Source organism: Anomaloglossus baeobatrachus, chromosome 8, assembly GCF_048569485.1.
Source record: "Anomaloglossus baeobatrachus isolate aAnoBae1 chromosome 8, aAnoBae1.hap1, whole genome shotgun sequence".
In the NCBI taxonomy this organism is placed as follows: Eukaryota; Metazoa; Chordata; class Amphibia; order Anura; family Aromobatidae; genus Anomaloglossus; species Anomaloglossus baeobatrachus.
The window spans coordinates 156083357-156107288 of record NC_134360.1 but is presented as its reverse complement, the minus strand read 5'-3'; the positions used below and the strand labels follow the sequence as shown (position 1 = coordinate 156107288).

Below are 23932 nucleotides of genomic sequence, written 5' to 3'. Positions count from 1 at the left end.
AAATCAGAGTCTCAGCTTCAACATCATGCTGCCTGAGATTATATAACAAAAACGTGCTGACAGATTCTGTTTAAGTATACAGGCAACCCCTGGGTTACAAACTAGATAGGTTCTGTTGTTTTTTTCTTTTCAAGTTGCATTTGTATGCAAATTGGAACAGATACAGAACAGGCATATGGTATACTATAAAAAAAACAAAAACACACTGCTCGCCACCCCATTGCCCTTTTCATCTAACCTGCTGCTCGCTCCTCTTTCCACTATCGCACAATCATCTCCTGCCTCTTCACTATGGGCCGGGACCTCCAGACGTATCCAGGCCTCGGCGCTCACCGTCAATCATACCTGTTGGGCGCATGTCTTGACGTTGTAAACGTAAAGTACTCAGTAACCTCTGAGGCCTGGACGCCACCAAAAGTTGTGGCCTATACTGAAGAGGCCAGGGGTGTAGCATGCAAAGACAGATAAAGGAGTGTCGGATGGTAGGCAGATAGGGGATTATTAGTTTGTTTCTACATCTTATATTCATAAGTTGGAGGTTTGTAACTCGGGGTTGCCTGTATTAAAAGGAACCTGTCACCACTTTTTCTGCCTATAAGCTGCGGCCACCACCACTGGGCTCTTATATACAGCATTCTAACATGCTGTATATAAGAGCTCAGGCCGGGGGTATAACATAAAAAACACTTTATAATACTTACCTAACGGTCGCGCTGTGGGCCTTATGGGCGTCTCCGTTGTCTGGTGCCGCCTCTTTTGGCCATCTTTGTCCTCCTTCTCTAGCCGCGGTGCAATGACGGGTCCGACGTCATACACACTCGCCGGCATTAAATTCCTGAGCAGGGGCACTTTGATCTGCCCTGAGCGGGGCATAACAAAGTATTGTAGTGCGCCTGCGCAGGACCGGCGAGTGTGTGTGACGTAGCCGCATCATGCCCCCAGGCTTCAGAAAGAAGCCGAAGATGGCCGAAAGAGGAGGCGCCAGCACCAGAGACGCCCATAAGGCCCACAGCGCGACCGTTAGGTAAGTATTATAAAGTGGTTTTTATGTTATACCCCCGGCCTGGTCTCTTATATACAGCATGTTAGAATGCTGTATATAAGAGCCCGGTGGTGGTGGCCACAGCTTATAGGCCAGAAAAGTGGTGACAGGTTCCCTTTAAGACCTTTTTGATAATTCAGTAGCCCACAGTCAATTTGACATTGAATATTATAATGGTTAGGGGTTTACACTGAAAGATTATTGTGCAGAGAGTGCCTAATGCTCATTTCATGATAACCTTCACATGTAAATAGGCTGCTGGACACCTGATGAATGAGAAACACATTTATAGGGCAAAACTAATTTTAGGTTTGCCTAAAATCCATTGTTATTGGAAGCGCATTGTCCAGTGGAAACATGCTATGGAGAACAATGGAAGCCGGGAACCATCCATTACCGCACTTTCAGGAGCGGTCTACCTGTGTAACTAACCGATGGGCGGTTGTATAGTGAGGCCAGTCCACCCATTGAAATCACTAGACATAAAACACCATTTCAAAGAGAATACATTATTATAAAATGTCATTTATTTGTTCCCAATCCTAATAAAAGTGTAGTCAGGCACAACTGTGTGTTTACGACCCAATGACTAAGACATGTGATGGAGCGGCTTGTGAAGTGCGGGGACGCCCACACACAGCTGCCCCAATAACCCACTGAGACACGCTACAGTAAAGAGAAACGTATGCAAGCTGTAACCTGTCATTAAGCTCCTTCGCAATGACGAGATGCTTGAGGTGATAGTCAATGGCCTTTTCATAGTCCTGCAGTAGGGTGTACGTGTTACCCAAGCTATAACAGCTCTGCGCCTCCACAGCCCGGTCCTTCAACTGCCGAGCCAGCTGTAGGGTCCGCCTGCGGAAAATAACATATGAGCGCTTCTTACAGAGGTCGGGTTTTCTTACCAATTCAGGATGTCTACTTTCCATTGTTTTCTGTTGGAGCCTAAGCCGATCTGGTTCCTAAACAGCACATTATTCAGATAATACTGCTCCTTATTTGTGAAGGGGGCTGGCTGACCGCTCATTCAATCCTTACTCCAGCCACCTTCATGGTCTATTCATCAGCTGTGGCAATAAGTGGGCTGGCTACTCAGATCACATGCCGGCACAGGAAACTCTCCTCCTCAGAAGCCGGCCGTCTCAGACCAAATCCTGAAGCCACACACCAAGGAAGCTTTCAGATCTGCCCTATATTAGTAGCTCTCCTATCTGCTGTATGTGGGGCTTTGTCTGGAGTGCGGGGTGCTCTGTAGTTTTGCAGCTGACAGACGTCTTCCCTCACACATCACTGTATAAATATCAGGCTTATTAATAAATCAAGTATCGGAGAAGAAGAAATCTACAGACAATAATTATTGACTATTCAATTATAATTTATCAACGGCATAGCAAACCGGTTTACATGGTATGTAAGCAACCAAAAGAGCAAAACTCCAGATCTAAGGACATGCCTGTTAGTCAAGAACCAAGTTCTTACTTGTAGTACTCTGCTGCCATCTCAAATTCACCCAGGAAGATAAAGGCATTTCCAAGATTACTGTACGCTCTTCTCTCTGCAGATCTGTCACCAAACTCCCGGGCAATTAATAGCCGCTGTAATGTAAAGAAAGCGTGAAGTTATTATTACCCTGCGAACTGTAAAGCCTAGAAAGGAATAAACTGACCAGTCCTGGAGTTATCTGGACTTTTCACTTCCATATACTGTATAATACATCAAAGGTTGTGTCCCTGCCTTTGATGCGGGCTCGCACGCCAAGCCTGCATCTTTCCCCGCCCATGCCGGCTGGTTTAATCAGCTGTGGGGTCATCGGAGCTCTGTCCGCGGCTGTTAGCCAGTTAAGTCCCGCTGTCAATCTTCTGACAGCAGGATTTAACATACGCCAATAGGGGGCACGCCATTCCTCATGCCTGTGACGTGATCGCAGGGCACCAATAGGTTTTCATGAGAACCACAGGTCTGCTGATGAACCTTGTGTGGCTGTCATTATGGCTCTTCTGTGGCGGCATTCATAGGAGATGATTACTTCTGCTATATAGCACTGCTATGTACGGAACAGGCGATCAGACGATCACAGCTTCAAGTCCCCTAAGGGGACTAATACAGTAAAAAGTTAAAAATCACTCCTTTTGCTCCAATAAACATAGAACAATTAAAAATAGATAAATAATACACGTTATTTGGTATCGCTGCATTCAAAATTTCTGATCTATCAAAATGTAAACTAAATTAATCCGATCGGTAAATCACTTAACGAGAAAGAAAAAAAAAATCAAAACGCCAGAATTACGTTTTTTTGTTAGCCACAACATAAGAGGTGATCAAAACACTATATCTACCCCAAAGTACTATCAGTGAAAACGGCAGCTCAGGGCGCAAAAAACAAGCCCTCACACAGCCCCACATCCCGAAAAACTAAAACGTTACCAATAACAGAAAATGGCCACACAAGCAAAATGTTTTTTTATTTACAAATTTATAAAAGAAGGGAATTTTGTTACTTACCGTAAATTCCTTTTCTTCTAGCTCCTATTGGGAGACCCAGACGATTGGGTGTATAGCACTGCCTCCGGAGGCCACACAAAGCAATTACACTAAAAAGTGTAAGGCCCCTCCCCTTCTGGCTATACACCCCCAGTGGGATCACTGGCTCACCAGTTTTAGTGCAAAAGCAAGAAGGAGGAAAGCCAATAACTGGTTTAAACAAATTCACTCCGAAGTAACGTCGGAGAACTGAAAACCATTCAACATGAACAACATGTGTACCCGAAAAACAACCAAAAATCCCGAAGGACAACAGGGCGGGTGCTGGGTCTCCCAATAGGAGCTAGAAGAAAAGGAATTTACGGTAAGTAACAAAATTCCCTTCTTCTTCGGCGCTCCATTGGGAGACCCAGACGATTGGGACGTCCAAAAGCTGTCCCTGGGTGGGTAAAGAAATACCTCATGTTAGAGCTGCAAAGACAGCCCTCCCCTACGGGGAGGCAACTGCCGCCTGCAGGACTCTTCTACCTAGGCTGGCGTCCGCCGAAGCATAGGTATGCACCTGATAATGTTTGGTGAAAGTGTGCAGACTCGACCAGGTAGCTGCCTGGCACACCTGTTGAGCCGTAGCCTGGTGTCGTAATGCCCAGGACGCACCCACGGCTCTGGTAGAATGGGCCTTCAGCCCTGATGGAACCGGAAGCCCAGCAGAACGGTAGGCTTCAAGAATTGGTTCTTTGATCCATCGAGCCAGGGTGGCCTTGGAAGCCTGCGACCCTTTGCGCTTACCAGCGACAAGGACAAAGAGTGCATCCGAACGGCGCAGGGGCGCCGTGCGGGAAATGTAGATTCTGAGTGCTCTCACCAGATCTAACAAATGTAAATCCTTCTCATAGCGATGAACTGCATGAGGACAAAAAGAAGGCAAAGAGATATCCTGATTAAGATGAAAAGAGGATACCACCTTCGGGAGAAACTCCTGAATGGGTCGCAGCACTACCTTGTCCTGGTGGAAGACCAGGAAGGGAGCCTTGGATGACAGCGCTGCTAGCTCAGACACTCTCCGAAGAGATGTGATCGCTACCAGAAAAGCCACTTTCTGTGATAGTCTAGAAAGTGAAACCTCCCTCAGAGGCTCGAAGGGCGGCTTCTGGAGGGCAACCAGTACCCTGTTCAGATCCCATGGATCTAACGGCCGCCTGTACGGGGGTACGATATGACAAACCCCCTGCAGGAACGTGCGTACCTTAGAAAGTCGTGCTAGACGCTTCTGAAAAAAGACGGATAGCGCCGAGACTTGCCCTTTAAGGGAGCCGAGCGACAAACCTTTTTCTAACCCAGATTGCAGGAAAGAAAGAAATGTAGGCAATGCAAATGGCCAGGGAGACACTCCCTGAGCAGAGCACCAGGATAAGAATATCCTCCACGTTCTGTGGTAGATCTTAGCGGACGTGGGCTTCCTAGCCTGTCTCATGGTGGCAACGACCCCTTGGGATAATCCTGAAGACGCTAGGATCCAGGACTCAATGGCCACACAGTCAGGTTCAGGGCCGCAGAATTCCGATGGAAAAACGGCCCTTGGGACAGCAAGTCTGGTCGGTCTGGTAGTGCCCACGGTTGGCCGACCGTGAGATGCCACAGATCCGGATACCACGCCCTCCTTGGCCAGTCTGGGGCGACGAGTATGACGCGGCTGCAGTCGGATCTGATCTTGCGTAGCACCCTGGGCAAGAGTGCCAGAGGTGGAAACACATAAGGGAGCCGGAACTGCGACCAATCTTGCACTAAGGCGTCTGCCGCCAGAGCTCTGTGATCGCGAGACCGTGCCATGAAGGTTGGGACCTTGTTGTTGTGCCGGGACGCCATTAAGTCGACGTCCGGCCTTCCCCAGCGGCGACAGATTTCCTGAAACACGTCCGGGTGAAGGGACCATTCCCCTGCGTCCATGCCCTGGCGACTGAGGAAGTCTGCTTCCCAGTTTTCTACGCCGGGGATGTGAACTGCGGATATGGTGGAGGCCGTGGCTTCCACCCACATCAGAATCCACCGGACTTCCTGGAAGGCTTGCCGACTGCGTGTCCCCCCTTGGTGGTTGATGTATGCCACCGCTGTGGAGTTGTCCGACTGAATTCGGATCTGCCTTCCTTCCAGCCACTGCTGGAAGGCTAGTAGGGCAAGATACACTGCTCTGATTTCCAGAACATTGATCTGAAGGGTGGACTCCTGCTGGGTCCACGTACCCTGAGCCCTGTGGTGGAGAAAAACTGCTCCCCATCCTGACAGACTCGCGTCTGTCGTGACCACCGCCCAGGACGGTGGTAGGAAGGATCTTCCCTGTGATAATGAGGTGGGAAGAAGCCACCACTGCAGAGAGTCCTTGGCCGTCTGGGAAAGGGAGACTTTCCTGTCCAGGGATGTTGACTTCCCGTCCCATTGGCGGAGAATGTCCCATTGAAGTGGGCGCAGATGAAACTGCGCAAACGGAACCGCCTCCATTGCCGCCACCATCTTCCCGAGGAAGTGCATGAGGCGTCTTAAGGAGTGCGACTGACTTTGAAGGAGAGCCTGCACCCCAGTCTGTAGTGACCGCTGCTTGTCCAGCGGAAGCTTCACTATCGCTGAGAGAGTATGAAACTCCATGCCAAGATACGTCAGTGATTGGGTCGGTAACAGAGTTGACTTTGAGAAGTTGATGATCCACCCGAACGTCTGGAGAGTCTCCAGTGCAACGTTCAGGCTGAGTTGGCATGCCTCCTGAGAGGGTGCCTTGACAAGTAGATCGTCCAAGTAAGGGATCACAGAGTGTCCCTGAGAGTGCAAGACTGCTACCACTGCCGCCATGACCTTGGTGAACACCCGTGGGGCTGTCGCCAGACCAAATGGCAGAGCTACGAACTGAAGATGGTCGTCTCCTATCACGAAGCGTAGAAAGCGTTGGTGCTCTGTAGCAATCGGCACGTGGAGATAAGCATCTTTGATGTCTATTGATGCTAGGAAATCTCCTTGAGACATTGAGGCAATGACTGAGCGGAGGGATTCCATCCGGAACCGCCTGGCGTTCACATGCTTGTTGAGCAGTTTTAGGTCCAGAACAGGACGGAATGAGCCGTCCTTTTTTGGCACCACAAAGAGATTGGAGTAAAAACCTTGTCCTTGTTCCCGAAGAGGAACAGGGACCACCACTCCTTCTGCTCTTAGAGAATGCACCGCCTGCAGAAGGGCATCTGCTCGGTCGGGATGTGGGGAAGTTCTGAAGAACCGAGGCGGAGGACGAGAACTGAACTCTATCCTGTACCCGTGAGACAAAATGTCTGTTACCCACCGGTCTTTGACCTGTGGCAGCCAAATGTCGCAAAAGCGGGAGAGCCTGCCACCGACCGAGGATGCGGAGGGAGGCGGCCGAAAGTCATGAGGCAGCCGCCTTGGAAGCGGTACCTCCGGTTGCTTTCTTGGGGCGTGAGTGAGTCCGCCAGGAATCAGAGCTCCTTTGCTCTTTCTGAGTCCCTTTGGACGAGGAGAATTGGGGCTTGCCCGAGCCTCGAAAGGACCGAAACTTTGACTGCCACTTCCTCTGTTGAGGTTTGTTTGATCTGGGCTGGGGTAAGGAAGAGTCCTTACCTTTGGACTGTTTAATGATTTCCGCCAATTGCTCACCAAACAGTCTGTCTCCAGATAATGGCAAGCTGGTTAAACATTTTTTAGAAGCAGAATCTGCTTTCCATTCTTTTAACCACAAGGCTCTGCGCAAAACCACAGAGTTGGCGGATGCCATTGAGGTACGGCTCGTAGAGTCTAGTACCGCATTGATAGCGTAGGTCGCAAACGCAGTCATTTGCGTAGTTAAGGACGCCACTTGCGGCACTGCTGGACTTAAGAAAGAGTCCACCTGTGCCAGACCAGCTGAAATAGCTTGGAGCGCCCACACGGCCGCGAATGCTGGAGCAAACGACGCGCCAATAGCTTCATAGACAGATTTCAACCAAAGGTCCATCTGTCTGTCATTGGCATCTTTAAGTGAAGCCCCATCCTCCACTGCAACTATGGATCTAGCTGCAAGCCTGGATATTGGAGGGTCCACTTTTGGACACTGGGTCCAGCGTTTGACCACGTCAGGGGGAAAGGGATAACGTGTATCCTTCAGACGTTTGGAAAAACGCTTGTCCGGATAAGCATGGTGTTTCTGGATTGATTCTCTGAAGTCAGAGTGGTCCAGAAAAGTACTCAATTTACGCTTGGGATACAGGAAATGGAATTTCTCCTGCTGGGCAGCTGCCTCCTCTGCTGAAGGGGCTGGGGGAGAAATATCCAACAGCCTATTGATGGCCGCTATAAGGTCATTTACCATGGCGTCACCATCTGGCGTATCCAAATTGAGTGCGGTGTCAGGACCAGACTCCTGATCACCCATCTCTGTCTCATCATATAGAGACCTTTCTCGCTGAGACCCTGACCCGCGTGACAACGTGGAGGGTCTCTCCCAGCGAGCTCGCTTAGGCGGCCTGGGACTGTCATCAGAGTCAGAGCCCTCAGCCTGTGATGCCTGGGACCCCCGTGAAGTACGGATTAGTTCCAACTGAGGGGGACCGGGGAACATAGACACAGCAGTGTCCATGGTCTGAGCAACTGGCCTGGACTGCAAGGTCTCCAGGATTTTTGTCATAGTCACAGACATTTTATCAGCAAAGACTGCAAATTCTGTCCCCGTCACCGGGGCAGGGTTCACAGGCGTCTCTGCCTGGGCTACCACCACCATAGGCTCTGGCTGACGAAGTGCCACTGGGACTGAACATTGCACACAATGAGAGTCGTTGGAGCCTGCTGGTAGATTAGCCCCACATGCTGTACAAGCAATGTATACAGCCCGTGCCTTGGCACCCTTGCGTTTTGTGGATGACATGTTGCTGTCTCCTCAGAGCAATATAGGGGTATACAGCCAAGAAGCGACCGTACAGTACAGTATATATATATATATGTCTGGTACAGGAAAAAGTACACCAATACTACACTGTGGCACTAGTGGGGCCAGCACTAATGTGCTGCTTACCGCCCGCTAAACGCGGGTGTGTGGTCGCCAGAAATCCCTAGTCTGGGTCTCCCAGAGCCTGTGTCCGTCCTCCAGCCAGACTGCATGCAGGAATGGCTGCCGGCGTCCTGTGGAGGGGGGGGCGGGCCCTGGGCGTGCTCAGACCAAAAGCGGGAAACTGCGTCCCACTGTGCCTAGTGAGAGGGCTGGAGCATGTAAATAAGGCTCCAGCCCTCGGCGCTGACGATTGCACAGCGTCTGTCCCATTCCCTGATTGACAGGGAGGGGGCGGGAACGAAGCGGAGCTAGGCCGCAAAAGCCGGGGACTAAATTTATAAGCGCCGCCGCCGTAAAAGCGCGGTCGGCGCTAAGTCCCCGGCGCACTACAAGTCCCAGCCGCGCCGCCGCTCCGAGAGTGGCCGGCGCGGTAGTTCCCAGCACATGAAGTCACACAGCTAAGCTGCTGTGACTCAAACCCCAGCGTGCAGCGCTACTGTCCCCGGCGCACTAACACACCCAGCAAGTCTGGCGTGTGCGTGCCTGTCTGTACGGGGACACAGAGTACCTGAAAGTTGCAGGGCCTTGTCCCGGAACGGTACCCCGGCTCCTTATCCAGCAGGTTCAATGGGTCTGTGGACGGAGCCCGGCCTCAGGGCTTGGAGGCCGGTAAGATCCCACTTCCTCAGAGCCCCTCAGGGGGATGAGGAAGGAAAACAGCATGTGGGCTCCAGCCTCTGTACCCGCAATGGGTACCTCAACCTTACAAACCACAAGTGGGGAAAGAAGGGAGCATGCTGGGGGCCCCATATGGGCCCTCTTTTCTTCCATCCGACATAGTCAGCAGCTACTGCTGACTAAACAGTGGAGCTATGCGTGGATGTCTGACCTCCTTCGCACAAAGCAGAAAACTGGTGAGCCAGTGATCCCACTGGGGGTGTATAGCCAGAAGGGGAGGGGCCTTACACTTTTTAGTGTAATTGCTTTGTGTGGCCTCCGGAGGCAGTGCTATACACCCAATCGTCTGGGTCTCCCAATGGAGCGCCGAAGAAAACAAAAATTCCCCACTTAAAAAAAAAAAAACAACCAAAAAACTATACGTTTGGTATCTACGTACTCCGGCTGACCTGGAGGAGCATAAAATAAAAAACAATTGTGGAATTGCACTCTTTTTTTGGACTTTGTTTTTTTATAACATGTTTTACACAAGACTATATGGTAAACTGAATGGAGCAATTCAAAAGTACAATTATTCTTGCAAAAAAAAAAAAAAAAAAAAAAAACCTCTCATACCGCTATATTGAGGCTAAAGTAAAAAAAAAAAAAAAAAAAATTATGCCTCTTGGAAGAATGGGTGGAAAAAAAACTAAAACATGGAAAATTGCCAGGGGGTGAAGGGGGAACCAGTCATCAGATTTATGCTCCCCAATCCACAGAGAAGGAATCAGAGCCTGGCAGTACGGTTGCAGCCAGGTATGCCTTAGGCTACTTTCACACATCCGGTTTTTGCAGTCCGGCACAATCCGGTGACAAAACCGTTGTGACGGATCCGGGAAAAAAAAAAAAAAAGGATCCGTTGCATCAGTTTTACCACGCATTCCTTCCGTTTTTTAAGAACAAAAAGCAGATATCTTGCGGATCACAGGCTTTTTTTTTTCTTTTAAAAAGTAGCTTTTATTGCTTATAGTTAAAATCCATCGCAGATGGTCTCCAGCAGACGAAGGTACAGTGCGTAAAGTTCATCCAACGCGTTTCAACATCACAATGTTATAAAGTCTTATGCATGGATCCATGAATTACCGTATTTTTCGGACCATAAGACGTACTTTTTCCCCCCAAATGTTGGGGGAAAGTGGGGGGTGCGTCTTATGGTCTGACTATAAGGCTGCGGGGAATGAGGGTGCCGCGGTGCAGCGGGTCATCGGCGGCACGAGCAGGCTGTAACAACCTGCCGTGACCACGTGGGCCCGCTCATTACATATGCACGCCCATCCTCCCGCCCATCATCTCTCAGCGAAACCGGCGCTGACAGGTGGGCGGGGTGATGGGCGGGGTGATGGGCGGGGTGATGGGCGGGGGGGGGGGATGCGTGCATAATTAGCAGCCGGCCGTGATCACCCCTGGCAACTACAGCCTGGAGTGATCATGTGCGGCTGTATTCACTGCCCCCCGTGCATCATTATCAGCGCGGGGTGCAGTGAATCAGTGTACTCACCCGTCACCGTGTATGGAGCCGCCCCCCTGCAGCATCGCGTCTTCCTGTCTGTGCCGGCTGTCAGCTGATCTGGACACTAGCGGCGCGCACCGCGATGACGTCATCGCTGTGCGCGCCGCTAGTATCCACCAGAATCGATCAGCTTACCGCCGGCACAGACAGGAAGACGCAATGCTGCAGATACCGGTGACGGCTCCACACAGGGGCGCTGCAGCTGAGACAGAGATCGGTGCTTCAGGGAGTGAGGAAGGGTAAGTATAAACGTTTATTTTTTTTTTCCTGTGCCACAGGATACACGCCATTTACCAGGATGGGGGCATTTCATGAGCAGGATGGATGGGAGCATTTCATGAGCAGGATGGATGGGGGCATATCATGAGCAGGATGGATGGGGGCATTTCATGAGCAGGATGGATGGGGGCATATCATGAGCAGGATGGATGGGGGCATATCATGAGCAGGATGGATGGGGGCATATCATGAGCAGGATGGATGGGGGCATATCATGAGCAGGATGGATGGGGGCATATCATGAGCAGGATGGATGGGGGCATATCATGAGCAGGATGGATGGGGGCATATCATGAGCAGGATGGATGGGGGCATATCATGAGCAGGAAGGATGGGGGCATTTCATGAGCAGGATGGATGGGGGCATATCATGAGCAGGATGGATGGGGGCATATCATGAGCAGGATGGATGGGGGCATTTCATGAGCAGGATGGATGGGGGCATTTCATGAGCAGGATGGATGGGGGCATATCATGAGCAGGATGGATGGGGGCATATCATGAGCAGGAAGGATGGGGGCATTTCATGAGCAGGATGGATGGGGGCATATCATGAGCAGGATGGATGGGGGCATATCATGAGCAGGATGGATGGGGGCATTTCATGAGCAGGATGGATGGGGGCATTTCATGAGCAGGATGGATGGGGGCATTTCATGAGCAGGATGGATGGGGGCATATCATGAGCAGGATGGATGGGGGCATTTCATGAGCAGGATGGATGGCGGCATTTCATGAGCAGGATGGATGGGGGCATTTCATGAGCAGGATGGATGGGGGCATTTCATGAGCAGGATGGATGGGGGCATATCATGAGCAGGATGGATGGGGGCATATCATGAGCAGGATGGATGGGGGCATATCATGAGCAGGATGGATGGGGGCATTTCATGAGCAGGATGGAAGGGGGCATTTCATGAGCAGGATGGATGGGGGCATTTCATGAGCAGGATGGATGGGGGCATTTCATGAGCAGGATGGATGGGGGCATTTCATGAGCAGGATGGATGGGGGCATTTCATGAGCAGGATGGATGGGGGCATTTCATGAGCAGGATGGATGGGGGCATTTCATGAGCAGGATGGATGGGGGCATTTCATGAGCAGGATGGATGGGGGCATTTCATGAGCAGGATGGATGGGGGCATTTCATGAGCAGGATGGATGGGGGCATTTCATGAGCAGGATGGATGGGGGCATTTCATGAGCAGGATGGATGGGGGCATTTCATGAGCAGGATGGATGGGGGCATTTCATGAGCAGGATGGATGGGGGCATATCATGAGCAGGATGGTTGGGGGCATATCATGAGCAGGATGGATGGGGGCATTTCATGAGCAGGATGGATGGGGGCATTTCATGAGCAGGATGGATGGGGGCATTTCATGAGCAGGATGGATGGGGGCATTTCATGAGCAGGATGGATGGGGGCATTTCATGAGCAGGATGGATGGGGGCATATCATGAGCAGGATGGATGGGGGCATATCATGAGCAGGATGGATGGGGGCATATCATGAGCAGGATGGATGGGGGCATATCATGAGCAGGATGGATGGGGGCATATCATGAGCAGGATGGATGGGGGCATATCATGAGCAGGATGGATGGGGGCATATCATGAGCAGGATGGATGGGGGCATATCATGAGCAGGATGGATGGGGGCATATCATGAGCAGGATGGATGGGGGCATATCATGAGCAGGATGGATGGGGGCATATCATGAGCAGGATGGATGGGGGCATATCATGAGCAGGATGGATGGGGGCATATCATGAGCAGGATGGATGGGGGTATATCATGAGCAGGATGGATGGGGGGTATATTATTAGCAGGATGAGGGGTATATGAGCAGGATCATATACAAGGCAGGAGGATCCTTATCAGAATGGGGTACCTTAGTAGAGAATTTGGGGACATTACCCCCATAACAGTGTCAGCAGCAGATTCTCGCCCCATAACAGTGTGTCATGACCATATTTTTTGGTTAAAATTTTATTTTCCTATTTTCCTCCTCTAAAACCAGGGTGCGTCTTATGGTCTGGTGCGTCTTATAGTCCGAAAAATACGGTAAGTTCCAGAATAAGACACTATAACATTGTGATGTTGAAACGCATTGGCTGAACTTTACGCACTGTACCTTTTGTCTGCTGGAAACCATTTGCGATGGATTTTAAATGTAAGCAATAAAAGCTACTTTTTTTTATCTGGACATCCTTGCCGAGGACCTTCCGTGCAGGATCTAGTGTTAAATCCTGAATGTTCTACGAGCAGAGAACTGGACTGAATATTGTTTCCTTCCGTTTTTTGAAGGATCCGTTGTAATACTGAGCATGCGCAGTTAAAAAAAACTGGATCAGTCATTGGATTCTGTCATATGCCGGATGACGACGGATCCGGCGCCAGTAGGCTTTCATCATAAAACATACAGATGCGGCGTGGTCCGGTTTGTTGCCGGAGACAAAAAAACGTTGCGTGGCAGCCGAAGAAATTTTGCTGGATCCAGTGGACGCTGCATGCAACGCAAGGCCATCCGGCACAATCCAGCGCTAATACAAGTCTATGGGGAACGCCGGACGCCGGATCCGTTTTATCTCCAATTCACCGGATTGTGCCTGACGGCGAAAAACAAATGACTGAAAGCAGCCTTACTCTGAAATGCTCCGGTGTTTCAAGAAGAAAAAAAACCCGCTGGAGACTGTATGAAAAGACCTAACCAGACTGGCACGGCCCCTGGTCAAATTCTTCTGAATTCCCACCAGCTGATTGACTGGAGATCTGTTAATTGCCTAAAGCAGGGGGCCACATCGGTCTCACCGCTTCTATCCCTATACTCCCTGGCGGCTTTTCAAACTAGGTTCTCTGTAAAACACTAAAGCATTTCAGAGTAAGACATATACGTAGCTGCAATAACACAGCCGGGCTAAGATTCATGCTGCCTGGGATTCGGAAAGCATACATATTGTGCCAGGTTCCCTTTAAATGAAATTAACCCGGGAACCGAAGCATAAGAAACTTTAGAAAGCACTCTGGGGTCTTATTCACACTAGCAGATTATGTCACCAGATGTATACGTATACCTGCACACATTATGTATTTACTACAGGCATTTTTTGCGTCAAGAACTTGTTTTATGAAGAAAGAAGGGAATTTTGTTACTTACCGTAAATTCCTTTTCTTCTAGCTCCAATTGGGAGACCCAGACGATTGGGTGTATAGCTACTGCCTCCGGAGGCCACACAAAGTATTACACTAAAAAGTGTAAGGCCCCTCCCCTTCTGCATATACACCCCCCGTGGATCACGGGCTGCTTCAGTTTTAGTGCAAAAGCAAGAAGGAGGAAAGCCAATAACTGGTTAAACAATTCAATCCGAAGGAACATCGGAGAACCGAAACCATTCAACCTGAACAACATGTGTACCCGAACAACCAAAAAATCCCGAAGGAACAGGGGCGGGTGCTGGGTCTCCCAATTGGAGCTAGAAGAAAAGGAATTTACGGTAAGTAACAAAATTCCCTTCTTCTTCGGCGCTCCATTGGGAGACCCAGACGATTGGGACGTCCAAAAGCAGTCCCTGGGTGGGTAAATTAATACCTCAAGTTTGGACTGTAAAAACAGCCCTTCCCTACATGGAGGCAACCGCCGCCTGCAGGACTCTTCTACTTAGGCTGGCATCCGCCTAAGCGTAGGCATGCACCTGATAACGCTTGGTGAAGGTGTGCAGACTCGCCCAGGTAGCCGTCTGGCACACCTGCTGAGCCGTAGCCTGGTGCCGTAATGTCCAGGACGCACCCACGGCTCTGGTAGAATGGGCCTTCAGCCCTGATGGAACCGGAAGCCCAGCAGAACGGTAGGCTTCAAGAATTGGTTCCTTGATACATCGAGCCAGGGTGGATTTGGAAGCCTGCGACCCTTTGCGCTGACCAGCGACAAGTACCAAGGGTGCATCCGAGCGACGCAGGGGCGTCGTGCGGGAAATGTAGATTCTGAGCGCTCTCATCAGATCCAACAAATACAAATCCAATTCATATCGATGAACTGGATGAGGACAAAAGGAAGGTAAGGAGATATCCTGACTGAGATGAAAAGGGGGATACCACCTTAGGGAGAAACCCCGGAATCAGGCGCAGCAGTACCTTGTCTTGGTGAAACACCAAGAAGGGAGCTTTGGATGACCGCGCTGCGAGCTCGGACACTCTCTGAAGAGACGTGACCGCTACCAAAAAGGCCACTTTCTGTGAAAGTCGAGAAAGTGAAACATCCCTCAGAGGCTCAAAGGGCGGCTCCTGGAGAGCAATTAGTACCCTGTGCAGATCCCATGGGTCTAACGGCCTCTTGTACGGAGGGACAATGTGACAAACCCCCTGCAGGAACGTGCGTACCTGAGGAAGTCGCCCTATGCGCTTCTGAAAGAATACAGACAGCGCTGGGACTCGTCCGTTAAGGGAGCCGAGCGACAAACCTTTTCCCAAACCAGATTGCAGGAAGGAAGGAAAAGTAGGCAATGCAAATTTCCAGGGAGACTTCCACGTCTTGTGGTGGATCTCGGCAGACGTCGGCTTCCTAGCCCGTCTCATGGTGACAATGACGTCTTGAGATAATCCTGAAGACGCTAGGATCCAGGACTCAATGGCCACCAGTCAGGTTCAGGGCTGTAGAATTCAGATGGAAAAAACGGCCCTTGGGACAGTAAGTCTGGCCGGTCTGGTAGTGCCCACGGTTGGCCGACCGTGAGATGCCACAGATGCAGGTACCACGACCTCCTCGGCCAGTCTGGGGCGACGAGGATGGCGCGGCGGCAATCGGAGCTGATCTTGCGTAGCCCTCTGGGCAACAGTGTCAGAGAGGGAAACACATAGGGTAGCTGGAACTGCGACCAATCCTGAACTAAGGCGCCTGCCGCCAGAGCTCTTTGATCGTGAGACCGCGCCATGAAAATCGGGCCCTTGTTGTTGTGCCGAGACGCCATTAGGGCGACGTCCGGCCTCCCCCAGCGGCTACAGATTTCTTGAGACCCGTCCGGGTGCAGAGACCATTCCCCTGCGTCCATGCCCTGGCGACTGAGGAAGTCTGCTTCCCAGTTTTCTACGCCCGGGATGTGAACTGCGGATATGGTGTATGCTCTGTCTTCCACCCACATCAGAATCCGCCGGACTTCCTGGGAGGCTTGCCGACTGCGTGTTCCGCCTTGGTGGTTGATGTATGCCACCGCTGCGAAGTCGTCCGACTGAATTCGGATCTGTTTGCCTTCCAGCCTCTGCTGGAAGGCTTGCAGGGCAAGATACCCTGCCCAGATTTCCAGAACATTGATCTGAAGGGTGGACTCCTCTGAAGAGAGTCCTTGCCCGTCTGAGAAAGGTGTACGTTCCTGTCTAGGGACGTTGACTTCCCATCCCATTGGCGAAGAATGTCCTATAGAAGTGGACGCAGATGAAACTGCGCGAAAAGGACTGCCTCTGCATGAGGCGTCTTAAGGGGTGTGACTGGCCTTGAAGGAGAGACTGCACCCCCGTCTGTAGTGAACGCTGTATGTCCAGCGGGAGCTGCACTATCGCTGAGAGAGTGTGAAGCTCCATGCCAAGATATGTCAGCGATTGGGTCGGTGTCAGATTTAACTTTGAAAAGTTTCTGATCCACCCGAAACTCTGGAGAGTCTCTAGCGCCACGTTCAGGCTGTGTCGGCATGCCTCTTGAGAGGGTGCCTTGACAAGTAGATCGTGCCTTATCATACAGAGATTCCCGCTGGGACCCTAACCAGTGATGAAGCCGAGTGCCGCTCCCAGCGAGCTCGCTTAGGCTGTCTGGGACTGTCGTCCGTGTCAGAGCCTGCGCCCTGGGATGCATGGGACCCCCCCGGAGCACTGATTTGTTCCAAATGAGGGCGTATCAACATTGCCCATGGTCCGTCTGGACTGCAAAGTCTCTAAGATGTTAGTCACAGTCACAGACCTATCAGCCGAAACTGCAACTCCGTCCCTGTCCCTGGACAGGGTTCACAGGTGGTTCCTTTAGCCACCTCTAGCAGAGACCCCGGCTGACCAAATGCTACGGGGGAGCATTGCACACAATGGGGACAGTGGAGCCTGCCGTGTGGAACAGTATCACGTGCAGTACAAGCAGCATAGAAAGCCTGTGCCTTGGCACCCTTTCTTTTTTGCTGCTGTTGTCTAGCCATCTAGAAGCATATAGCCAAGAATAGCGACCGTACAGTGCAATGTATAGCATACAAGCAGAAAGTACAAATGAACACTTCAGCACATGCAGTACAAGCAGCATAGAAAGCCTGTGCCTTAGCACCCTTGCTTTTTTGCTGCTGTTGTCCAGCCATCTAGGAGTATATAGCCAAGAATAGCGACCGTACAGTGCAGTGTATAGCATACCAGCATAAAGTACAAATGAACACTTCAGCACATGCAATACAAGCAGCCTAGAAAGCCTGTGCCCTAGCACCCTTGCTTTTTGCTGCTGTAGTCTAGCCATCTAGGCATAAAGTACAAATGGCATTAGTGGGGTCAGCACTTCAGGTGCTGCTTACCGCCCGCCCAAAGGCGGGTGTGTGGTCGCCCGATCCTGTAACTGGTTGCCCAGAGCTTGTCTCCCTTCTCCAGCCCAGACTGCGTGCAGGAATGGCCGCCGGCGTCCTGTGAAGAGGGGCGGGCCCTGGGCGTGCCCCAGCCAAGAGCGGGAAACTGGCGTCCCACTGTGTCCAGTGAAGGGGGCTGGAGAATGCAAAGCAGACTCCAGCTCTCGGCGCTGACTTTCTGTACAGCGTCCCGCCCCTCCCCTGACTGGCAGGGCTGGGGGCGGGAACGAAGCGAAAACTAGGCCGCAAAGCCGGGGACTCGAGTAATAAGCGCGGCCGTCCTATGTGCACGGCCAGCGCGGAAGTCCCCGGCGCACCACAAGTCCCAGCCGCGCCACAGTGTAAAACACCCCGCAGCGGCCGGCGCGGCAGTTTCTAACACATAAATTCACTCAGCTAAGCTGCAGTGAATAATAGCCCAAGCGCTCCGCGCTGTTGTCCCCGGCGCACTAGCACTCCCAGCAATGCTGGTGTGTGTGTGCGCGATGTGTACGGGGACACAGAGTACCTTAATGTAGCAGGGCCCTGTCCCTGACGATACCCAGCTCCATATCCAGCAGGATCTCCGGGTCTGTGGATGGAGCCCGGTCTCAGTGCCTGGAGACCGGTAAGATCCCACTTCACCCAGAGCCCCGAGGGGGGATGGGGAAGGAAAACAGCATGTGGGCTCCAGCCTCCGTACCCGCAATGGGTACCTCAACCTTAACAAACACCCGACAAAAGTGGGGTGAGAAGGGAGCATGCTGGGGGCCCTAGTATGGGCCCTCTTTTCTTCCATCCGACATAGTCAGCAGCTGCTGCTGACTAAAACAGTGGAGCTATGCGTGGATGTCTGACCTCCTTCGCACAAAGCATAAAACTGAAGCAGCCCGTGATCCACGGGGGGTGTATATGCAGAAGGGGAGGGGCCTTACACTTTTTAGTGTAATACTTTGTGTGGCCTCCGGAGGCAGTAGCTATACACCCAATCGTCTGGGTCTCCCAATGGAGCGCCGAAGAAAAAGAAAAAAGCCAGCACTAAATGTGCACTACAGCACTAAAACTTCCAAACTGTACTTATTAAAATTTGAGATTTTTGGCAAAAAAAACCCAACACTTTTTATGCATCTTTGAATCGGTGTAGTACGCTGCAAAAATTATTAAAACCCCCCACTGAAATGTTGCACATATGAAACTGCTTCAAATCTACAAGGAAAAAATAATATGTGCATAAGATGTCAGAAATCTCCGTCACTTTGCTGGGCCAGTAAAAATGCTGCGCTTTGTGTGGCAAAAATGCAAGGGAAAAAAAAAGTAACAAAAATACAATGTGTGAATATACTGTTACAGTTGTATTTTAAACATGTCATCAGGCTTTGATGGATCAATTCTTAAAGGGATTGTCGCAAACATTTATTGCCTATCCATAACAGATATGTATACGATTGTTGGGGGTCCAACCACTGAGACTCCCAATAATTACAAGAACAGGGGTCCCAAAAACCACTGTGTGAATAGAGGAGCAGTGCATATGCACAACTACAACCAATGGAGCAGTGGCTGCACATGCTCACTACTGCTCTACAGATTGCTGCAGTTTTCATAAAATCACTGTTTTATCGGATGCAGATCTACCAGTTGTATGAATGCTGAGCTCTGTAAAACCCCAATGCATCCCATCTCCTTCTGATAAAACAGTGGGTTTATTAAAACTACAGCAAGCAGCTCAACAGACATTCACTTACACTGACTGACCAGCGAAACTAAACGACCAACGAACCGTAATCATTGATTGCCAGTCATTTGAAGTGAACCTGTCAGGTGCCATATGCACCCAGTACCACAAAGCAGTTCTGGGTGTATATTGCTAATCCCTGCCTAACCCTCCCTGTATACACTAGCATAGATAAAGAGATCTTTAGAAAAGGTATTTCTAAAGATTTTACCGTATGTTAATGAGTGAGAGGACTAGTCGCAAGGGCATTAGATCTTGTGCTTATTCCGCTTCTTTAGCACACCCACAGGGGTGTACTAAAATGCTATTCAATGGCCAGCATCATCGGCAGTGACGCGTGTATCTGTGTCCAGTGTCAGTTTCAGAACGCCAGGTTTGGGGTCAGTGCGCATGATCAGAAGATATATATATTAAATGAGAGAGAGAGAAAGAGAGAGAGAGAGAAAGAGAGAGAGAGAAAAAGAGAAATACATATACACACGTACACTACAGTTCAAAAGTTTAGGGTCACTTAGAGGTTTCCTTTTATGAGAGAGAGAAAAGCAAATTTTTTTCAATGAAGCTAACATTAAATTAAACAGAAATACACTCTATACATTGTTAATGAGGTAAATGACTATTGTAGCTTGAAACGTCTGGTTTTTAATGCAATATCTACATAGGTGTATAGAGGCCCATTTCCAACAACCACCACTCTAGTGTTCTAATGGTATACTGTTTGCTAACTATGTTAGAAGGCTAATGGATGTTTAGAAATCCCTTGTGCACGTATGTTAGCACAGCTGAAAACAGTTTTGCTGATTAGAGAAGCTATAAAACTGACCTTCCTTTGAGCTAGTTGAGAATCTGGAACATTACATTTGTTGGTTCCATTAAACTCTTAAAATGGCCAGAAAGAGAGAACTTTCATGTGAAACTCAACAGTCTATTCTTGTTCTTAGAAATTAAAGAAGTTGTCCAGTTACCAAAACTGATTTTTTTTTTTCTGATAAATCTTGCTAATATGTGCCCCTCAACACATCTATTATGTTTTTTCAGCAAAATTACCTTTTATTGTGCACCAGCAGCACATGCTCATTGCTGGCTCCAGCTCTGATGGGGTTAATCTCTCCTCTGACTTCCTGTGTTCAGTTCCTACAAGTCCCAGAATTCTTTGTGGCTCTAGGGCGGTGTCTGGCTTATCTAACACACCCATTGTGTCTAATACACCCACTCTGCTCCCACCCAAACCCTCCTCCCTGCCTCTTCCCTGTGGATGTGCACTGAGATCAATTACACAGAGACACTAGCAGCTCTACACAGCCAGGGGAAGAAAGTGTGTGCGCGCGTATATACAGTGTGTGTGTGAATATACAGTGTGTGTATATATACAGTGTGTGAGTGAGTGTGTATGTGTATGTCATACTCACCTGTCTGCAGGGTCCGGGTGCCATGCTTGCTTCCAGCCCCTGTCCCGGGCTTCGGCTGTGTGCAGTCTCCCCGGGGCACGCACGAAGCTTGCAGGACCTGGCCGTGGATCACCTGATGCAGTCACCTGACGCATCAGCTGATCATAGTCTCGCCGGCTTTTTCGCGCCCGGCCGGCTATCAGCTGATCCTGCTGTCAGGGGACTTCATCAGCTGATTACCGGCAGCTGCTGCAGCGATCGGACGGGATCATACTCCTGTCCAATCGATCGCTCCAGGAGCTGCCGGTAATCACCACAGCACATAAGTGAGTATGTATTTTTTTTTTTTTTTTTTGGCACTGATGCATCAGCTGATTGTATAATCGGCTTTTATACAATCAGCTGATGTGTGATGGGATTCAGGCACTTGATCCTGACACATCATCTGATCGCTTTACCTTCCAGCAAACCGATCAGATGATATTGGATCCGGATTGGACGGCGCGGGACCCTGACCCAGGATTACTGCGGAGGGGGGTTTATTTCAATAAAGATGGAGTCACTAATTGTGTTGTGTTTTATTTCTAATAAAAATATTTTTGTGTGTTGTGTTTTTTTTTTTTTTTTTTTATCATTACTAGAAATTCATGGTGGCCATGTCTAATATTGGCGTGACACCATGAATTTCGGGCTTAGGGCTAGCTGATAATATACAGCTAGCCCTAACTCTATTATTACCCGGCTAGCCACCCGGCTTCAGGGCAGCTGGAAGAGTTGGATACAGCGCCAGAAGATGGCGCTTCTATGAAAGCGCCATTTTCTGGGGTGGCTGCGGACTGCAATTCGCAGTGGGGGTGCCCAGAAAGCTTGGGCACCCTTCACTGTGGATTCCAATCCCCAGCTGCCTAGTTGTACCCGGCTGGACACCAAAATTAGGCGAAGCTCACGTCATTTTTTTTTTAAATTATTTCATGAAATTCATGAAATAATTAAAAAAAAAGAAGGGAATTTTGTTTACTTACCGTAAATTCCTTTTCTTCTAGCTCCAATTGGGAGACCCAGACAATTGGGTGTATAGGCTATGCCTCCGGAGGCCGCACAAAGTATTACACTAAAAGTGTAAAGCCCCTCCCCTTCTGCCTATACACCCCCCGTGCTCCTCAGTTTTGGTGCAAAAGCAAGAAGGAGGAAAAAATTATAAACTGGTTTAAAGTAAATTCAATCCGAAGGAATATCGGAGAACTGAAACCATTCAACATGAACAACATGTGTACACAAAAAAACAGGGGCGGGTGCTGGGTCTCCCAATTGGAGCTAGAAGAAAAGGAATTTACGGTAAGTAAACAAAATTCCCTTCTTCTTTGTCGCTCCATTGGGAGACCCAGACAATTGGGACGTCCAAAAGCAGTCCCTGGGTGGGTAAAATAATACCTCGTAATAGAGCCGTAAAACGGCCCCTTCCTACAGGTGGGCAACCGCCGCCTGAAGGACTCGTCTACCTATGCTGGCATCCGCCGAAGCATAGGTATGCACCTGATAGTGTTTCATGAAAGTGTGCAGGCTCGACCAGGTAGCCGCCTGACACACCTGCTGAGCCGTAGCCTGGTGCCTCAAAGCCCAGGACGCACCCACGGCTCTGGTAGAATGGACCTTCAGCCCTGAGGGAACCGGAAGCCCAGCAGAACGGTAAGCTTCGAGAATTGGTTCCTTGATCCACCGAGCCAGGGTTGATTTGGAAGCCTGTGACCCTTTACGCTGGCCAGCGACAAGGACAAAGAGTGCATCCGAGCGGCGCAGGGGCGCCGTACGAGAAATGTAGAGTCTGAGTGCTCTCACCAGATCTAACAAGTGCAAATCCCTTTCACATTGGTGAACTGGATGAGGACAAAAAGAGGGTAAGGAGATATCCTGATTGAGATGAAAGGGGGATACCACCTTAGGGAGAAATTCAGGAACCGGACGCAGAACCACCTTGTCCTGGTGAGACACCAGGAAAGGGGCTTTGCACGACAACGATGCTAGCTCAGACACTCTCCGAAGTGAAGTGACTGCTACTAGGAAAACCACTTTCTGCGAAAGGCGTGAGAGAGAAATATCCCTTATTGGCTCGAATGGTGGTTTCTGAAGAACCATCAGCACCCTGTTCAGATCCCAGGGTTCTAACGGCCGCTTGTAAGGAGGAACGATGAGACAAACCCCCTGCAGGAACGTGCGTACCTGTGGAAGTCTGGCTAGGCGCTTCTGGAAAAACACAGAGCGCTGAGACTTGTCCCTTAAGGGAGCCGAGCGACAAACCCTTTTCCAGTCCAGATTGAAGGAAGGACAGAAAAGTGGGCAATGCAAATAGCCAGGGAGAAAAACCCTGAGCAGAGCACCACGACAGGAAAATTTTCCACGTCCTGTGGTAGATCTTGGCGGACGTTGGTTTCCTAGCCTGTCTCATAGTGGCAATGACCTCTTGAGATAATCCTGAAGACGCTAGGATCCAGGACTCAATGGCCACACAGTCAGGTTGAGGGCCACAGAATTCAGATGGAAAAACGGCCCTTGAGACAGCAAGTCTGGTCGGTCTGGTAGTGCCCACGGTTGGCCGACCGTGAGATGCCACAGATCCGGGTACCACGACCTCCTCGGCCAGTCTGGAGCGACGAGGATGACGCGGCGGCAGTCGGCCCTGATCTTGCGTAACACACTGGGCAACAGTGCCAACGGAGGAAACACATAAGGGAGCTGAAACTGCGACCAATCCTGAACTAAGGCGTCTGCCGCCATAGCTCTGGGATCTTGAGACCGTGCCATGAACGTCGGTACCTTGTTGTTGTGCCGGGACGCCATTAGGTCGACGTCCGGCATGCCCCAGCAGCAACATATCTCCTGAAACACGTCCGAGTGAAGGGACCATTCCCCTGCGTCCATGCCCTGGCGACTGAGAAAGTCTGCTTCCCAGTTTTCTACGCCTGGGATGTGAACTGCGGATATGGTGGAGGCTGTGGCTTCCACCCACAGTAGAATCCGCCGGACTTCCTGGAAGGCTTGCCGACTGCGTGTCCCGCCTTGGTGGTTGATGTATGCCACCGCTGTGGAGTTGTCCGACTGAATTCGGATCTGCTTGCCTTCCAGCCACTGCTGGAACGCTTTTAGGGCCAGATACACTGCCCTGATCTCCAGAACATTGATCTGAAGCGAGGACTCTT

General features: G+C 50.4%; 1 protein-coding gene across 2 annotated transcripts in view; it reads right to left on the bottom strand.

The window, feature by feature from the left end:
• GPSM2 (G protein signaling modulator 2) overlaps positions 1-23932 on the bottom strand; it is a 146264-nt gene that overhangs the window by 40017 nt on the left and 82315 nt on the right. For both annotated transcript variants that reach the window (XM_075322045.1, XM_075322046.1), the window contains 2 exons: positions 2522-2637; positions 1742-1897 (listed from right to left, as the gene is read on the bottom strand). In XM_075322045.1, coding sequence (XP_075178160.1) covers positions 1742-1897; positions 2522-2637 — 272 coding nt within the window. The remainder of the gene's footprint in view (positions 1-1741; positions 1898-2521; positions 2638-23932) is intronic.